The sequence below is a fragment of the Misgurnus anguillicaudatus genome, chromosome 17 (genome assembly GCF_027580225.2).
Source record: "Misgurnus anguillicaudatus chromosome 17, ASM2758022v2, whole genome shotgun sequence".
Lineage (NCBI taxonomy): Eukaryota > Metazoa > Chordata > Actinopteri > Cypriniformes > Cobitidae > Misgurnus > Misgurnus anguillicaudatus.
The window spans coordinates 25,646,493-25,667,413 of NC_073353.2; the positions used below are offsets into that span (position 1 = coordinate 25,646,493).

General features: G+C 38.1%; 1 protein-coding gene across 1 annotated transcript in view; it reads left to right on the forward strand.

The window, feature by feature from the left end:
- clybl (citrate lyase beta like) overlaps positions 1-20,921 on the forward strand; it is a 78,246-nt gene that overhangs the window by 29,713 nt on the left and 27,612 nt on the right. Inside the window, exon 2 of the mRNA XM_055215299.2 lies at positions 10,178-10,388. Coding sequence (XP_055071274.2) covers positions 10,178-10,388 — 211 coding nt within the window. The remainder of the gene's footprint in view (positions 1-10,177; positions 10,389-20,921) is intronic.

Genomic DNA, 20,921 nt, shown 5'->3' on the forward strand with positions numbered 1-20,921 from the left:
ACCCTATGGTTAATTTGGCCACATTTTTAGCACTGGCCCTCGTATCTTTAAACTGGTAAACAATGCCGATCCCATGCTGAGAAGCAGCTTTCATTGGGATTGTTTTAGCCTGGTGCCAAGAAGAGGCGGGAGGGGAAGACAAGGCCTGAAGATGGGATAAATATTGATGGCTCCTTGACCATTTATTTTTCCGCCGTTTCATGTTTATGCAACATGGCATTGATTTGTATGTCGTTGTTTCCCCCCGCCTTCTGTTTCATCCTTTTAACCCCCAATTTTTAAATTTAATTTAAAAGCCTGAACGCGACAGATCCTGAAAATAGTTTGCATATTAAAAAGATGCTGATTATCGCAGAGTAGAAACACAGATCTTTAATTTTGTGCATTTTAGACACAGCTACTGCTGTTGCTGCCAGGCGCTGGAAATAATTGTGAAATCTGCATATTGAGAGGACTGCAGTTGACAGTGCTTGCACGAGACAGGAAGGTGGGGGGTTAAATTGGACAACATATTTATCCATGCCTCCGTATCGGGCTGTTTATGAATGCATGAAACAGAGAAATTTAAGGCTGAAATGTAATGCTTTAGCAGATGGCTAAAATGAAGTGTAATTTTCTTCATTTTGTACTGCGGTTATTATTACTATGTTGTCTAAAAGGTTATTATTTGATTTTCATTGCTCCTCAAAGTGGCTTGTAAAGATAAGTTGGCCTATTGTTTGTTTTGTCGATGGATGGCAAGATAAAAAAGATCATAAAATGCACATTTAAACTAAAGTTGTATTATACCACAAGTACACATATTATTCAAAATGTCACCAACACATTTTTATTTTAGGCGAACTCAGTGGGCGGTTAAAAGATTGCATTGGAAGTTGTTTGGTATACAGTATCATTAGGAAAACTATAATAGCTACTTATGCCGATGTTACATTCTATCCTTAAATCGTGTTTTCCAGTTGGCATTTTGAAACTGAGGGCATATGTCCCCATACATACCCTCATCTCCTACTTGCAGTCTCATCTTAAATTTAGAAGAAGAACACTTTACATTACATAAGAAGATCTGAGAAATGTTAATGGTCATAGTTCATTCCTAATGCGTTTAGATCTGCATTACAGAAGCAATAGTGCAGTTTAGGTAGTAGATGCAAATCAGAGTATTATCAACGTCTCCACCGGAGGTTTCTGTATTCTCTCTCCCCTCTGATATAGGGAAACCAGACTCGCATATAATGAGGACCAGGCCTGTGTCGAAGCATATAAAAACCGCAAAGAGCAGAAAACCTCAGAACTCTCACCAGTAAATCCACTAACTGCCTTGTGTTATCATAGCCTTTAAAGTCCAAAAATAAGGACTGGAGAAATGTTGTCTGCATCAGGGATTGCTGAACTTATAAAACATATATCATAGTTTAATGACAGGGAAAATCCAGGACAGATGTTTCAATAAAATGCTCCAGATTGCGTATCTCGGAAGCACTGTATCTGGTTGGGAAGACCGGCGCTCCTCGAATGGTTCCCGAGCTGCCGTAGTGCTGTAATAACATTTATTGCTTCTTGTTTTTATTGCTCATGGTCTGTGTTGCTTTTATATGATTTATTCTTCACGTAATATTGGCCACTTGAGTTACCACTGCGCTTATTAATTTCTGGGTTTTCTTAGCTTTATGCGGATCCAAAGGAAAAATGGCCAAATCATCTAATCAAATAAATCACTGGGAGATAAGCTCATTTTCCTGCAGTGAATGAATTGCCATGGTAAATGTTGGTATAAAAATCTCATTAGCCATTGTTAAGTGGAATTCTGGTTGGTTTATAATGTAAGAGTGGTGTGCCACAAAGTTTTAAGACTTTCATGGCTGAATAAGCCAAAAGTGCAAGCTACTGCATAAGCTAATACTAATTAGCTTCGCGGTGTTTGTGCATTACAATTATTATAACTTAAAAGTGCTATATTGTAAACTTTGAAAGCGTTTCGGTTTAAAGGTGTTTCATTAAAAAGGACACACGTCTTTTTCTGCCTACCATGCCTGTGGTGTTGAAACATATCTGAGTTTCTGTGTGAATAAGAACACTATTTGTAAAACACATTTTTTTGGCTGGACTCAGTCATTCAATTCTTTTACCTGAGAATTAAATTCCCAAGTCAGAGTGAATTGGTAAGGCTGGTCTCTCTATTGGTGTTCTGGCCGCATTACAGCTAAGACACCCGCTAAACCAACCTAGCACCAAGATGGCCAGACTGGAAGAGCGGCTTAACCAAGCTTATCCCAGTAAACCATTGTAACAGGATTCAATATGTTTTTAGCATTTGTTTATTTTTTCAAACCCCTAACATAGATACTAAAAGTATGCATGGGTCAGAAAGAGTGTGGGAGATGAAATATTTTTCTTGTTTGTGTCACGATCATCCGATACATCTGTCTTTATGCAGCTTGGATGAGATCTCTTGTTATTTAAAGCCTGATGACATGGTCATGTGCATGAGGAACACACAGTCAGAGCCCTCCCCGCCGAACACACAGCATCACGGTCGACCACAGCACACACTTTCGTGTGAGGGTTACATTGTGCTTTTGAAAAAATGCAAAAGACCTTTCCCTCCTATATCTCATTCGAACATAAAAAGGTCAATGTCAAACCAAGCTGCTAAAAACAGATTTAAAAAAAATATATACAAATTGCTTTAACCTCCTAAGACCAGGAGTCTGATTTATAAAACTGTGCGTAGGATCCTTACTAAAAGTCTACGTATGCACAAAAGCCGAAAATGGCATATGCCAAAAAATATTAGGACAAAACAAAGCAATGTTTCCGTATAAATCACAGATCACCTGCAAGTGTGCGTACATGAATCATCCTCAGATCCCACCCTGCAAGCCCATTCGTCAAGTTTATTTTTTTTATAGATCACAACCTTTGCGTGGGAACTGGCATACGCACGTTTCCAGCCCCGTTTTGTGCGTAAACAAGCTTTTGTGCGTAAATGAGGCCCCTGGTGTGTCCACATACGTGGACATCACATTTTTTGTTGTTTGCACCATAATACTTAATTCTGTGTAACTGGAACCTGTTATATACAAAACGTGGACAATTACACTGCTTCATGTTCAAAGAAAAAATATTTGCTTATTATATTTATTGGTTTTTCTTAACTCCAAATAGCTGGAAGAAATCTACAATGCAAGCCAAACCAAAGCTCGGGTCTTTGGAGGTTAATGCATATTTTTGAGTCAGGAATAATGTGTTTAGACAGGTGTTTATTGAACAATATTTCAATACATTTAAATCTTCTCTTTTCACAATATTTTTGATATCCCCTTTCATAAAAACATGTCAGGTGGTACAACCAATCATTTGCCAGATAAGTTTTAATGTGCTCCCTGTGCCATGTTCATTGTTTGTTTATTTGACAGTGGCATTTGAAATTATAATCCTAAAAAATTTTTAAATGTGTAAAACAACTTTACCATAAAACTAACATTTGCTGGGCCGTTCGGGTCTGCCGCCATTGAACATTTGAGAACTTAAGTGCGATTAATCGCATACACAATAAAAGTGCATTTTTCTTAATAATATTTGTGTCTGTGCTGTGTATAATAATTATGTATATTTAAACACAGACACATACATATATACTTTTTAGAACATTTTTCATTTATATATCAATTTTGTTTATATATAAATAAATGATTAAATAATTAAATAAATATATGTATGTGTGTGAGTATGTTTCTTAAATACATACATGAATGTGTGTGTATTTATATATACATAATATTTACACACATTCATATCTTATGCAAAAAAAAATCACTTTTATTTGTGATATGATTTATCGCGATTAATCGTTGCCCAGCACTGAAACCTTAGCTTGCATTTATATAAACTTTTTTTAGCTAAGTTATTTTAAAATCTAAAAATACATTTATAAATTATTTAGCTTAATTTTTTCTATTCCATTCGTAGCACTCTTTGACTTTCTGGTTGCACCACCTGACCTGAATGCACTTTTTAAATACAATAAAAATGTGTTTGGTAAAATAGCATTTTTTTCTAATTTTCCCCTGTTGACTCATCTGACACAGAAATTGTACCAGCTTACCAATTACATTAAAGTAGCTATTGTTTTTTTATATTTCTACAAACTTACAAAAATCTACAAACCTAACATATAAGATATCTACTAAGTTTTCATTTAGCCACAAAGGTTCACTGTATGATGTGATTTATATTACTTTTACTGTTTATGCATATAGGGATGGGATTATAGTGACCAAAGTTATCACGGTTATCAATATGATCATGGTTTTGTTAAAATGAGATGGAAATGTTCAAAAAGAACTGATACACACACTGAAAACATTTGAACAAGTTTTATTTTTAAAAATCACAATTTAATATTTTATGTCCCTAAAATTATTTCTGTGGTAAAAAAATAAATCTGACTAATAAGTTTACTGTCAATGAATACAATACATTATCCCTTAAATGTCTTCTTTTGCAAAGAACTATGTTGCATGTGCATGCCTGCGTTAAACTGATTCTGGATGGACAAGATTTACCGCGGTAATCCAACACGGTTGTAATGATAATTAAATTTTTAACGATAATAGTAACTGGCAGGACATTTTATCGTGGTTAATCATAAAACTGGTTATCCTCCCATCCCTATTTATACGTTAACTTTAGGACTGCATAACAACTAATCACAACTAATCGTTTGCACAATAAAAGTTTTTGTTTACATCATATATGTGTGTATTGTGTATAAAAATTATGTATATATAAATACACATACATGCGTGTATAATTTAAGGGGAAAATATTTATATATTTAAGTATTTATAATTATATATAATATATAAATATCCCTGTGTCAGCGTGGGTTTACTTCGGGTACTCCGGTTTCCTCCCACAGGCCAAAAACATGCAAGTCAGGTAAATTGGAGATGCCAAAATTGTTAGTCCCCCAACCTGTGTATGGATCAACTTGTCTGAATAAAACTTGCGTATGGATTAACTGGTTATCGCCATGAATATAGCCGTAGATGCTGGAATGGCATAAAGAAATAAAGGAAGAAGAAGATATAAATATAAAAATTGTATTATTTTTAAATATATATATATGCATATATTTGTGTATTTATAAATACATAAATATTATACACAATACTAAACAAAAACGTTTATTCTGCAAACGATTAGTTGCGATTAGTTGTTTATGCAGCCAGTTAACTTCTTAATAAAATGCACATGATTGAGGTTGTACTGACATTTGAGAACATCAATTATTCGAACATCCCAGCAACTACTGATATTTGTGAAATTTCTTTATAGGAAAGGTTTCGAACATACAGTAATGCAGTCTCTTTTTCGATTTTATTTTAATAATTTTAACACCAAACACCATTTTTAACAGTTGTCTTTACCTGCTAATTTGTATGGACAGTTTTCCTGGCATTTTAAAAGTTTAAGATACTATTGTTTTTATTTATTATTATACTGTAAATCTATTTAAACTAAATAGGTTTTTTATAGAATAAAATGTCACATGTCATAAATGTATCAGTTCTTTATAATGCCCCCGGACACAAAAATATGCATGTCGTGTCACTGACCCAGAAGCGACAGTAACAACTAAACACAGCAAACTTCTCTCTTTCCCCCTGTGGCAGCCAGGTTGAAGCTAAGTGAGACCCCTACTGTGTTTAAAAAGGCATAGAGAGAGTAGCACTGAATGGTGTCTCTCTATTAGACTTCTTATACCTCCGTCAAGCGATCCGTTGTCCCTCTCTTTCTCTCTCTGATAAAGATCCATCAAGGCAACTCTACTTCCCCATGGTGATTTTTTATGTTTTTCTTCTCTTTTATGAAATCTGTTCTTTAATTACATGTGCTATCATTTTGTAAGCCTCCTACTTACAAGATAATTTATTTCTTTTTCAAGTGCCCACTTAAAATGCCTTTTTAACATTTCACCCTGCAGCACAATGCGTCGAATTTAGAAGATTTAATTTGATACCTCCCTCTCTTTTTTGCTCTATACTCATTCTTGTCAACCCCCTACACATGCATAATGCCCAAATATCGCCTTCACAATTTTAATTTCCAATTTCACCGTTTGGCTTCTTTATTACCAATCCTTTGCAAGGTTTGAGATATTGCGTAATGGTAAATTCCTCTCTTCTTTCTCCCTACATCCTTCCACTGAACCTTTATCCCTTTCTCTTGCATAAAGGTTCTTCAGACTATAAAAAGGTGAAAATGGTTCTTCTTTGGCTTTGCTGTGAGTGCTGAATATATTTTTGTATTATTATTATTTGCATTTCCTTTATGGAAGGAACTCTTGTTAAGTGTCACACCAAATCCGAACACTATAGCATTGAGAATCCCTACTGAGAGTCTGTGTACTTAGGCCTGTATAGTTCTCACAGCCATATCTGAATTGCTTTTAATAGCCTGGTGTAGCTACATCATCTCAGTGAAGAATATGCCTGCTTGGTTCTTGAGGGCAATTGTAAGCATGAAAGATGGGATTAAGTGGCTATTGATGTGACTTTAGCTTCTTTTGACAACAAAGACCCAAAGAGGATCTTAAACCCCCACCTCCCCAAAATCACTCCCTACCCCCTTCTTTATTTCAAGGAGGAAAGGAATACAGTCAATACATACGATCTCTTCATGAGCAGTGGCAAGAATCCGACAAGCGAAGACTGTTGTCGGAGGTAATTGGTTGTATGTGATAGCAATTATTTGCTGCATTTATTAACGCTAATTGTTTGAACAGCCAGATTATTATTGTATGTGATGAGATGTGCTTGAAGGAAATGAAGCCAAAAAATGAGGCCCTCTACAAGCCCAATGATTTTGAGAAACAGATATTTTGGGTCTCTCTGACAGCTGTTTATATAGATGTTAATTGAAGTCATTTACCAAAGCAGCACACAGATTTGTGGTCTTGTCTAAACTTTTGATTGTTGTGGTGAGCTTTGTAATCTCTCTGAGTCTCTTTCAAATCGTAGTGGTTTGGCCTAAATAGATTTTTGTTCAGCTGTGCTTGCTGATCCTTTGTAAATTAGCATTAGAGAAGAAGTGGTCGCTCTGATGTTGTCAAAGATAAGAGCCTCAGGTCAACGGTGCTTATCTATTAGGACGCAGAAAAGAAAACAAACTGTCAGTTTGTAAAGATTTGGAAATTGAAATTCAGTCTAAGTTCTAAGATTAGGTGCTTTGTTGTCATATTAAAGCTCTTTAAAAACTTTCGGTAAACACGAAGGTAATTACAAGCAATATTGCATTACATTTACATGTATGGATTTGGCGGACATCCAAAGCTACTTACAATGCATTTAATTTACACATCTTATAAATATAGCCCTTTTCAAAGAAACATTACAGAAAATGCATCTGGGATCGTTGGATTTTTTGGTTCTTTCACACTGCCAATGATTTTCCGTAATCACACATGGCATAAAGATCCCGTAAATATATGTGATGTGTTTAAAGTCCTGCACTTGGTAGGTTTATTCTTAGCAACGTCTTAAGTTTGCATATTACCGTATTTTCCGGAGACGAAAAACATATTGTCGCTGTCCGATGAAAACCATGTATGTCCATTTTGCCGATTTTTAGACGGATTGAATGTCCAGGTTAATTTCCGTATACAGTATGCTTCACATATCTAAATGGCCAATGAAAAGTTGTGAAATCATGTCATCTGATTTTCACATATATCCATTTGGTGTCAAAGCTGTCAATCACACCGCATATCTCCTGCCCGGTGGAAGCATCTCGCCGGTCTCGTGAAGTTTCATCGAAGCTCAGCACTGGAGCTGAATAAACATAGCCTGGTGAGACAATGACTTTCCTTCATAGAGGTAAACGTTTCCCCCCTGACGCCAGACGTATGTCTAGGAGTGACAAAATTACGGTAGGACTGTGCAAACAAAGTATTTGTCTAGCATTACCATGTCAGTGTATTGATTCATTGTCCCTTCATAGTTTGCAAGAGACATTTAATACATTTATAATTAATATTAAATAAACTAACCGTATTTAATAAACTAAGACGTAGGCTATTTAATAAACTGAGCGTATTCATCTGTCAATTTGAAACGTGACTTGGCCATTCTAATAAATGATCGTAAGAACGCGTATCGACCACCGTTACTGTAAAATATGCACGTATGTCCATTTAAACTCAATTTTGGTCAAATGTGGATTATATCATTACAGTGGCAAGAATGTGGTTACATGTAAAGATGCCGTACCAAGTATGACAACACTACATTAAACTGCTTTTGAAATACTGTGTTTTTTCACTTCCTGAAAAGTAACCGTTTTGGACATACGTGAGTTTCATCGGGCAGCGACGATATATAAGTCACAATGGACTACACATCGCATTTATTTTGATTTTTTTTTTCCACAAAATCCAAGACGAAAAACAGACATTTAATCTGAAAAGGCAAGTTATTCACCTAAACAAAAGCACACAGAACAGCAGGCTGAATAGATGTCCATACGTTAACGTAACATTATCAGTTATTTACACAATAAACAATAGCATACTGGACATACAGTACCTAGAAGGCTGAATAGGCTTAATGAACGGAACAAGTCAACGAGCATCAAGTTCGCAGGCTCGTCAATCCACATTACTGAATCCATTGGATTAAATAAATACAGGAGCAGCATATAGCCGACTCTCGCAGTTGTAGACGGTAATGTTGTCCCTTGGTTCATATATGTCAAAATCAATTCATACTGACTAGGGCTGTAACGATTTATCGTGCAAACGCACATCCAAAAGCCAGGGGGCACAGTGGTGCACTCGTGCAGAAACGTCACTTGTGCCACAGAAGAAGTAGCGTTACAAACCCTATTCCAGGAAATGTCTACAGGAATATGTATATCGCTGTTCTACAAATTGTTATTTTCATGATAATAAATAATATTTTGAATGACTTTGTTTAACGAGTGTTGCTTTTTCAAATGCACGTCATAAACGACTCAGACTCATAATGATTTTAGATTGATAACGGACTTCTTACTGACCAAAACGCCAAAGTACACACACAAGCTGCGCATGAAACACAGAATCGCGATGCAGGCCTTTTTAATGGGACACGCGATATATCGTTACAGCCCTAATACTGACTTTTAAGTCGCGCCTGACTAGAAGGCGCAGGACCAGCCAAACAAAAAAAAAGTGCGACTTATAGTACGGAAAATATGGTATCTGTGATTTCGAGAGAGAAACCACACGCATGCATTTTTGTTTATGATAAGATCATAAAGGAGCACGTAATGTGCTGTTCTTGTATGCTAGTAGATGATTAGAGTGAATATTTGACGAGCTCCTTCAGTCCAGTTTGCAGAGATTTCTCATTGTCAATGTAATGTGCATTTCAAACCCCCCTTTTAAAGAGGTGAATGCGATGACGCACATGCATTTTTGTTTATTATAAGCTCATATGAGCATGTGACGCACTATGTGACGCACTATTTATGTTGCTGAATGGTGCCGCTTCTGCGTGAATAGTGACCTCTGCTTCAGTCTAATTTACAGATATTTCTAATATACGTGAATGTAAATCTGCATGTAAATTCCCTGTTTTAAAGAACTGAACCATAACTTCTTGTTGCGATGACACGCAAGATGTCACGCACGTCCTCACTACGGCACCCCCCTGTAAATGTAACTCTTTCTGTAAAACCATTCTGTAGGACCAGGTCCTTTTGATCGGAGTGATCCCAGAACATTTACAGGACATTTTCTGCGATCAAAGTGCTGTATGAATGGGGTGTTGGAAACCAAACATATCACCTTTGCACTGTTAACATGATGCTCTACCAACTTAATGGATAGTTCACCCTTATGTTGTTCTAAACCTGTATGATTTTCTTTATTCTGTTGAATACAAAAGAAGATATTTTGATAAATGATGGTGAGTGTATGGTTGATGGTATCCACTGACTCCCATAGTAGGAATAATGTGCTTACCATCATTTATCAAAATATCTTCTTTTGTGTTCAACAGAATAAAGAAACTGAGTAAACAATGACAGCTTTTTCATTTTTGGATGAACGAATCCCCTTAAGCTACAGGCATTTTAAATATGTTTGAATTGAAATTGAATTTGTGTGTGTACATGTGAATATTCTCAGGGGGATCAGTCGGAGACTCTTGGCTGCTGTGCCCTGGTGTCATTGTTCTCAACGTGCCCACCATACTCCTGGCACCTCTTTGAAGTACGTACCCCGCCGTGCCGTGCTCTATGTACCGGGCGACGATGAGAGAAAACTGCGGAAGCTGACTGCGCTGGACGTGGACTGTGCCGTTTTCGACTGCGAGGACGGGGTCGCCCTCAATAAGAAGGTATCGACCGCCCCAATCTCCCATTCTTTGTGCGGCACCTGACGCTGTGAGACGTAAACGCAAAATCCTCATCATTTAAAGCTCTCCTTTAGCCAGGTGCTGATCCTTAATCACTCCAAAGAAAGCTACCTAAGAGCATTGCTTAAAACAAGCACATTTCCGTCCCATTATGTGCCGATAAAGGCAAAAATGCCCCCCTATCACATTCCCTTGAAACAAGGTGCCCACTTCACACTGAGCAAACAGCAGGAAGTCAGCAGATGCTGCAGGTTAAAAGCATTCTCGACCCGCCCACACAGCCAGCCAATTGGCCCTGTTTACCCCTCTCCGTGAAATTGTGATTGGTGCAGGAGCTAAAGGAGAACCAGTGGCTAACAAAGGTTTTTAAGTCATGTTAATAAAGATGATTGATATGGCCAGAGGCTATTCCTGCTCGAGTGGGAAAAAGAGAGTTTGACAGACAGCCTAAACTATGACCTCTGAGAAAAGGTGACAGAGACCCAATGTTTGGTAACACCCACTTATTTCTTTATCACTGCTAAGTGGGGGAAAGGTTTCAAAAAGAAACATTAAGTATCCGGTAAAGCCAAAGAAATTACTAGATGAATGCTCTCGTGTTTTTTGTTTAGTTTCAGTGCCTTGGTTACAAATTAATCCATATTTAAGTGATGTTCTGGTTCTTTCTTTTTATGTACAAATCATTGAAAATGCCTTTCTGTACACAGCTCTCTGAAAATGGTATTGTTAAAGGGATAGTTCACCCAAAAATGAAAATAGTGTCATTAATGACTCACCCTCATGTCGTTCCAAACTCATAAGACGTTTAAGATGTTTTATATTTAGTTTGAAAGCTTGTTAAAAATCTATCTACGGGATACTGTCCATGTCCAGAAAGGTAATAAAAACATCATCAAAGTAGTTCATCAGTGGGTCAGTTAGAATGTGTTGAAGCATCGAAAATACATTTTGGTCCAAAAATAACAAAAATTACGACTTTATTCAGCATTGTCTTCTCTTCCGCATCTGTTGTGAAGCGCATGCGTGAGAAAGTCATGTGACGCGGATGACATATGATGCGGCTGACGTGTTATCTGGTGCGCCCCAGCTCTTTTTTGTTTTTTTTATGTGTCCAGGCTTCGTTTACAGTCTTAGGGAGATGCACTCTGTAAGTTTGAAAAAAAAAACTTTGCCAACATGTCTGAGGATAAAGTGCGATTTATAGTCGTGCGTAGGTCCTACGCCGTAGCTACTATCCGTAGCCTGTGCGTAGCTCTGCGTAGCCTGACGCGCACCTCACAAAATTTCTAACAGCGCGTTGGCTCTACGCGGACCGCAAGCGCTGTGATTGGTCCACCAGAACCCCTCCCGTTAGGTAAAAAAAACCTGCGTCATAGGTATTTCCGTTTCAGACGGTGAAAACAAAGTTGAGCCAAGTTGAGGAGTGATTTAACTCAAACTGCGACAAAAAGTCGCTGTTTATTTACTTCCATCATTGCTGGTCTTCTCAAATTATACACAACAAGTTGCTATTCCTTCTTCGTTTGTGGGTTAACTTGCCAAGCTTCTTCTTCTCTGACGGTCGCACTGCTACTGTGGTTACACGCGTGGATACTGCCTACCAGCGGTTTCCGCGTGTGTTTGCACGTTGACGCGGAGGATGACGCAAAAGTATAAATGAAAACCGACGCGGAAGCTACGCCATCGCGGCTACGCCGTAGGACCTACACACGACTATAAATCGCCCTTAACACGTCATCCACGTCACTGCAGTCACATCACTTTAGTCTCGCGCATGCGCTTCACGGAAGAGAAGACAATGCTGAAGAAAGTCGTAATTTTTTTTTTTTTTGGACCAAAATGTATTTTTGATGCTTCAACACATTCTAACTGACCCACTGATGACACATGGACCACTTTGATGATGTTTTATTACCTTTCTGGACATGGACAGTAAACCGTACGTAAATTTTTAAATGAAGGGTCAACAAGCTCTCAGACTAAATATAAAACATCTTAAACTGTGTTCCGAAGATGGTCTTACGAGTTTGGAACGACATGAGGGTGAGTCATTAATGACATTATTTTCATTTTTGGGTGAACTATCCCTTTAACTTAAGCAGATCAGCATACCTGTCTTACAGGTCTTGTAATTTATAGCACTGAATAAAAATTAAGATCTTTAGAAGGATGCTGTCTGTATAGGATTATAGGATTATATATTTTAATGTTAGGTGATCTGTAAGGGGAAAATAACCTGTGTTCCTCTCTAAGCTGAACGTTTTCTCTTTATGTCCCTGTCAGGATTGATGAAATAAACTGCGTTTTAGTCTTTCAGATGAAAATGCTAATAACTCACTCTGGAAAAATAACATTGTACTTTGCGAATATAATCCCATTGCTGTTCAGCTTTTCAATGGTGTAAATCTGTTAGGGCCGCAAGCGCTTACAATCCGTACAAGACACAGTCAATTTTAAAGACCATATGTCAGCTTTAAAGAGCCTGGCATAGAACGAGGAAAGCTGCGATCCATTATTTATTTGCTAGAGCGCAACTGCGTAATGTAAAAATGAGTTATTAACTCAATAATAAAACACTTCGCTCCTCTGCACTCGCTCTTTCACTTCCCACACTCTCAGCTGTTTTCCCCATTCTGGCAATTGGAAATCCATGGGGGTTTGTGTATACCTATAGATAGATATTTTATTTTCTGCCCTACTAAATGACACTTCTCCTGCAGCTAGGTTTCTTTTGTATGGACCTGTGTAGAAGATGGAATAGGAGAGGATCTGTAAATAACATCAGACGATATAACCAACAGGTTTCTGAGATACTCTCGTAATCATACGTTGTCGAAATAACACAATTTTGTTAAACTTGTATTTTCTTGCTGTTTAATCTAAATTTAAAAGCCATATTTTTAAGAAGAGAACGGAAAAGATAGCAAATAAGTGAGAGTTGTGACTCACGTAGAGCTTTCCAAATCACCTATGAGGTTGTATGGTGGTTAGGATACTAATTTAAAAAGTAGTATGTAGGCTGAAGGTAGCGAAGCAACTCAGAACAAAGCTAACTTGTCTTTCATCATAGTGCTATTACCACCATTTTATAAAAAAAAATCGACTTGTGGTAAAATCACTGTAATGCTAAATTTGCGTTTTGTGCATGTAAAAGGTTTTGTGTATTTTGTCTGAAAAGGGAGTTTACTCAACAGACTAAAAGTGTTGATAAATACTTGCTTATACTAACCGTTTGTTTGCCACAAGCATTGTTGTCCCTTGGCAAACCAGTGCCAGCCCCCCCCCCCACTGGGTGCAGACAGTTCAGACTACCCAGTAACTGCTAACCACCACTCTGGATGCTGGCTTAACTCACACTTTTATTATTTAAAAAAACATCGCTCCTTACTGATAAGGAGGGGTTGAAAGTCCACTTTGGCTGGGGCTGACAGCTACACCTGTCTTTTTCTCGCTCTGGGGGCAAGTTTGTTTATTTGTGTGTTTTGTGGCATTGATGCCCTATAGACGGCGGCTCAGTTTGGGGCATTCCACCCGGCGGCTCAACCCTCCCAACCCTTTACCCCCGCTTTCTCTTTCTCTCCGCGGCAGTCTCACTCCGCTCTGCCCCCCCAGCTCCAATCCCTAGAAGTTTGAAACTAATGAACTGACTGCTGAGCTGCCGCCACGGAGCTTGGTCCCAAACTATACTGTACTTCACACTCGATTTATTCTCCAGATGGCAAGACTACGCAGCCCTGTCGGAGGGGGGGCACCTCTTCCACTGAAGTGTGAAAGTGGACGGATGTTGTTTTCGGTTCCTCTGTGATCAACTCTTGAGCTCCCGAAGCCGCCCGACATCGTATGTAGAGAATAAATCCCCCCGCTAACGGGCCCACTGAGGCTGTATGTCTGTGTGTGCCCTTGGTGATTTTGATTTGGTGGTGTAGTGTCACAAGCATCGGGCTCTGTTATCTGATGCACATATCTGCGGGTGGTGATGGGTGATGCTTGGAATCATGACAGTTATCCCTGCCCCTTTCCTTTTTTTTAAACCTCTTGCTTCATCTCTCTTGTTTTTATGGTCTCACTATTTCTCTAAACTCTTGCACCTTTGCTGAGCAGAGCAGGTGCAAGAACAACTTCCTAAGCAACAGGTTTGCTGGTTCGGCCCAGCCTTAAGTCCTTAATTTTTTATTGATTTATTTAAGTTTTAAAGGGATGGTTCACCTGAAAATGAAAGTGTTGTCATGATTTACTCTCATGCCATTTGATCCCCAATGGCTTTCTTTTTTCTTTAGAACCCAATCCCAAAATTAAATTTGTTTTTGGTTTTCTGGTTCAAAAGGAACCCAGAAGTGTTAAAGGAATAGACTATCGGAATAGCACTTTTGGGAGTACTTCGACTCGGCGAAGTAATTATGAGAGGAAAAATGGGAGCGGATTTTTCAGGCGAGTCGAAGTACTCCCAAAAGTGCTATTCCACCATACAACATAGTTACCCTTTTAAATCCGCTTAGAAAAGCACTACTTTTATTTTGTACCACCAAACTTGCTCGTATAACTACTCTTCTTAAATAGGAAAAACGTTGATGTGTTTGGTCACTTCTAACTTTATCTCTGTTTGGTACCATTAAAAAAACTGAGCTAAGCTAAGTGCTACCAAAGTGTCATCGCGCGCCACAGCGCTTACGTGCACCCACTAAGATGATAGAGGGATGTATCAACTCTTCTTAGTTAAGGTAATAACATAGTTTAATATGGAAAAAGGATACTATACTCGACTCATGCCATATATTTTAAGTGTCCTGAAGACATACAAAAAGGTTTGGTGAAAAACTAAAATTAATCCATTATTTGAAGAGTTTGGTTCCAAAACGCAATAAATCCATTTTGACTAATTTCGGTAAAAACTTATTTTTTATACCAAGAAAGTGACAAGATGAGAAGATTTTCTGTTACAAACTTTCACATAGCATCTTAAATTACGTGATTGTTAAAGATTGATTATTAAAAGGGATTATTTTTTTCACAAAATGCAATAAATCCATGACAAGTTTTTTTTTTCAAAATGCTATAAATCTATTGAATCAATATATAAATGTGCATTCATCTTTGCCATGTTATATTCATTTAGTTGACTAGTGGTATACACTGATAAAAAATAAACATTAATGGCATTAATCAAAACAGTTTGTCATATTAATAACACTGTCATTGCTGCTGTTATCCTTGGGACATCGTCACTGCACGATTTTTGTTGACTTTGTGTAAAATCATGAAAAGTTTTTCATAAGATCGCCTGGGGTCAATGTGTTAGCATAACAGAAGCTTGATGCTGTCGGGAGAACAAGCACCCGGCATTTTTCCGTCTTCCGAGTGCCTCTCGTGTAAGATTTTGTTGGCTACTGTTTCTTTCCCATCATAGAAAACCACCATAGGTTTATCAATGCCATCAAAGTATTATTTTGTTTTTGTTTGTTTGTTGATCACGAAGTACAAAGTACAAAGTACAAAGATGAGGAAAAATAGGATTCTGTGTATTCAACTCGCCGTTGTGCTGACCTGATACAATAAATGATTTTGGCGGTAACTCATTTAAAATGACCACTTGGCCACTTGAGAGCATGTGCACGCGACAGGAAGTAAGTGCGCAAGACTGTCCCATGTCTTAAAACTGGCAAAGTGCTGTGCCCTTAATGCACACTAAACCCCCACTTTCTTGAATACCGCTTCGAAGCGGTATTCAAGGCTAAGCGTATTTCGTCATGCATCACGTTCAGGATGTAAATCATGAGACTTATGCCCAAATCTCGCCAGATGTCGTGGATACTTTTAATTGTAAGTTAATAAATGGATTTTACATATTTTGGTAGTAAAACAGAGTGTTTCACATTTCATTGGTGTAAACATTGTTATGTTTTTTGTAAAACATCTGCAACTACTTTTATAACATTAAAACAACATTAATGGTGTTGTTTATTCAGGGACTATATAAACAATAAACTTTAATAAAGCTACATGCACAAAATTATATTTTACAGGTGCAAAGAATTCTGCGTCTGAAAGTTTCAGATTAGTGTAGATAATATTCTTTAAATGTTCATTTATCTGTTTATTTGTTTATGTGTTCATTTTATTTAAAGAAAACCTTAAAAAAAATATTTTAAGTAGCCTAAATAAAAAAATGAATATGTTTTGGTGCAAATTGCTACCATTACTTAGACTGACATTTTAACACTTGCTAAGTTTGTCCTATCAGGTGAATAATTTTTACATGCACGCTTGGGATCTTCACGCCCACAAGAACACTTGGGCAAAATACAGGAAATACATCATGTAAGTATTCAAGTGGTCAAGTGCAAAGACTGCAAGTGTGGTTATTTGGGCGCAGCCTTCATCTGTGCCTCTCAGTGCACTATAGCTGGGTCCCAATTAAAAGGCTGCGACCCCCGAAGGCTGCATTCTAAGACCGACTGCGTCACAGCATCGCTACTGAAGGCTAGTAAGGCTGTCCTAATTCGAAAGCTGCTTAAAATGCAAGTTATTTTTTGTATTTATAATGCGAGGCTCAGAAGGCGAGTACTTGGTCTTTGAAGGGGGCCACCTCGGAAGTCCACGAAGAGAACTGAAATGAGACGATCTAGTCTTCAGAGGATCCATAATGCATCGCCTGCTGTATGTGCCCATCGCGCATGTCAGCAGGACACAGTGGAGACATTTCTGACTTATTAATTAAAATAAATATCGAACCAAAAAAAAAAAAAATTATTTGAGAAAATATGACACGTTGATGTAGATTAAACTAACCAATAACATATCAAATTAATCAATCTTAGAAATATACGCAACATACATAGAATAATATTAATACAAAACCTAACTTATAATAGTAAAACAGTGACAAGAATACACACCTTTATTTAATAAAAGTTATAAATGTTTATTTTAAAATATCCATCCATTATATTCAGCCGATACAGGTGCACAATGAATCTCGGGATAGCCTAGGCTGTAAAGGAACCATTCGTTCTATCTTTATCAGCGCAGAGACATAAGGACGCATTTCGAGGATTCATTTTAAGCAGCCTTCGAATTGTGACAGCCTTACAAGCCTTCAGTTGCGCTGCTGTGATGCAATCAGTCTTACAATACGTTCTTCGAAGGTCATAGCCTTCGGACTGGGACACCGCTATTCTCTGTGTCTGAACTTTGTTTAGGCAGTTTTAGGATGCTTAAACATCTTCAGTACACTTTAACTATATGACACAAGTCAAATGGAGTAATTTATTTAACACTTTGGGGTCCAGCCTCGAAAAAGAAAGAGAAAAAAAAAATATATATGCATTTGGCTTTTGAAGAACAAAGAAAGACATTGGGGGTTTAAATGACATCTGAAAATTAACCAAAAAAGAATTTAAATGAACCCTGTAAATTTGGCTGATTTTGATTCATGTGATTTTTTTGGAGACTTGAACAGAGAGCAGATAATGTGTTTTTGCTTCCGAGATGATGAATTTAAAGAGACGGCAAAGATTTTATTGTGCAAACTGTTTTCCTTACAGCACATCTACTGCTGTGAAATCTTTAAAACTTTAACAAACCTTAATCTACTCTAATCTACTAGTTGGTTGTTGGAATATTAGACCAGATTTGTTGCTTAAAATAAGTACTTACATCTTGTAAACATCTGAACATATTTTTCCAAGCACAGATGGATGTGAAGATCACATTAAGCTATAAAAGCTAATTGTCAGCCATTAACATTTCATTACAGTTTCCATCACTGTGTTTGGCAGCAGACTGTCATGTTGACATTCTGTTTATATTTGGTCTGTTCTTTATCAGCCCTGGTGGTGGCAGTAGATGAAATGATTTGAGAAAAAGTGGCAGAATGTCTAATATATATTTTTTAATATGCTGCAGTACATACATCAGAAATCAATGTAATGTCACGCATTGGATAGCTCCATACCTGCACCGTGGCGTGCTGTGTGAGACCGCTTTTGTTGTCTTTTGCTCTTGTACGCCTTCACAAGTAGTACTCATCTTCTGTTTGTCAGGACTGGCTCTATAATACACTATTATAGTCTTGGATTTCAGTTTGAGCTTATTTGAAAGTGAAATACTTTGGCTTCCTGTCAACATTTCCAATTTACCATAATTTATGCAACCAACTGTTATCTGATATAGAAGTCCATAACCCAATGTCTGTATTTTGAAGTCATCTCAAATTTCTTCCGCCACACTCTCACTGGGTCGGTTCAAAGAGGAAATGCCACAATGGATCGCAGCGGCGTAGTGATGTGTGTTTTTGTGGAGTCCGCATGACAAATACTGCAAAATAGGATGTGGCCTTTTTTAATTTTAGGTGGGAAGTTTCTGTAGAAAGCTTTCCCGGTAATCATGGGTACGCAGAGAAAGACGCCTGCGTCTTAAAGCAATAGTTTTCCCCAAAAGAAAATGTTGTACAAAGCAATTACACGGATTAAGAAGACTATATGTATGTACAGTATGTATTATGGCTGAATACTATTTGTTTTGTTTTATAGAAAAGTCCTTTTTGCTAAACTCAAAATTTGTATTCCACAGAAGAAAAAGGTTTGAAATGACATGAAGGTGATGACAGAATTTTCATTTATAGAAATCTATTATTTTCTAACTACTCCTTAACCAGAAATGGCACAGCTAAGGAATGTTCCAGAGAAACACTGGGCGCTCGGCTGCCAAGAAATACAAACTGCGATCTAAAGGCGCTCACACAGAAAATGAATCCCCAGCATAAGTGAACTTTGACAGTCTGTGTGTGCTGGCAGAAACTGCCTGCCAGTCAAACCTGTGTGTGAATGTCATACCTACAGTATATCACAGGAGCTGTGTGTGTTACTGTGTAGTTCTGTTAGAGGGGTCAATGTGGAGGGCTGGCCCAACTGCTTGAAGCTAAATAAGTGATATAATAACTTTTTTTGCCGTATTTGTATTTATAGGCTACATTGCTCACTGGAATGAATGTTTATCATGGTGTTGCAGGTGAACGGGTATAACGGCTTCATAAAGGATCAATGGATTGTAATGAGAACAAATTAATAGAGATAAAACCATTTCGATTCACTATTGTTGATCAAACTTTAAATAAAATAAAACTCTTGGGGCCAGAACAGCAGAGACTAGAATGTCACATTTCTTTCAAAATGTGATGGGTGTAGTTTGTACTTTGATTGAAAGACTTTTATCCAGCGTTTTAAATATTATGCATGTTATTTTGGAGTCAAACTTTATGTATTTCATATTTGCCATGGTGGTGTGGCTTTACTTAGGCGAGGGTAGGTGTTGTCCATGTAGGTGTTGAACATTTTGAGTTTACTAGCTTCATTCGCGTGTGATATTCTAGTCATTCCAGACATTCATGCGGAAATTCGCGTCATGGTAGTGGCTTCTGCGACTCCGCTCGCTTCCTGTAATCACGTAACTACTAGAGCAAGCTCCTGATTGGGTTAACGCGGTGCAAATATCCGCCAAAGTTCAGATTTTTCAACTCGCGCGTTTCCCTCTGCAACGCTCAATTCGCAAGGTACGCGTTGCAGGATGCCTATTCGCGTCTTTGCAATGACTAAACATGTAATCACTCGTGCTTGCCACCTCTTCCGCATCTGGGGTGAACGCACACCAAAGCTTTTAAATGCGGCTGGAGGACACCAAATGCCAGCTGTTTTTTCAGCTAGCATCTTTCTTCATTTGAGCCCTTTGGTGGCTGTAATACTTCTGCTTTGTTTATCAGTCGTTATACGATGCTCTGGTTGGTTGTTGTTATATTGGTCCCGTCTTTCCTCCACTGTGATTGGATGGTCGTGTGAGAACTTACATTGACAAGCGGAGCTTTTTACCCAAAGTTGAATCTTTTTCAACTCTCGGCGCTCAACGCTGAGCGTGGAAAACCGCAGAGTGCCGCCTTCCAGCGTGAAAAAAACGCTAGCTGCTTGCTTATTTGAAAAACGGCGCGCTTCCATTGGAAACTATTGAAAACATACGGCGCCCGCGGGCGTAAAAGCTTTGGTGTGCATGTCCCCTAAAGGGGGTCGCACACCTGACAAGAAGCGCCGCGTCTAGGAAAACTTGGAGGTATCGTACACCGCAAGTGCACTTTAAGTAGCACAAGCTTAATCAGATAGCGTCTACTTCAAAATGCAAAAAATAAGTTAGCAGCCAAGGTTAAACGTAAACGATTCGGGATGAATATGATGTTATTTAATGTTAAACTATGTGAGTGACGCTCTGTGGCGCGACAGGGATTTGAGCAGTGTCCAGAGTTACAGCGGATAGCCATTGCCAGGTGCCGCCCGTGTGTGTACATTTATAGAAAATAATGTGTTCTGTTTTAGGATTCATGGCGCGAATCGGTGCTGCGCTTCTTGTTTGGTGTGCACCCCCATTAATGCTATACATTCTATGTGTGATCCTTCTGATCGAACCCATGACCTTTTGAGCCGCTAATCCAATGCTCTACCAACTGAGCTACAGGAACACATGTTAGCAAAGATT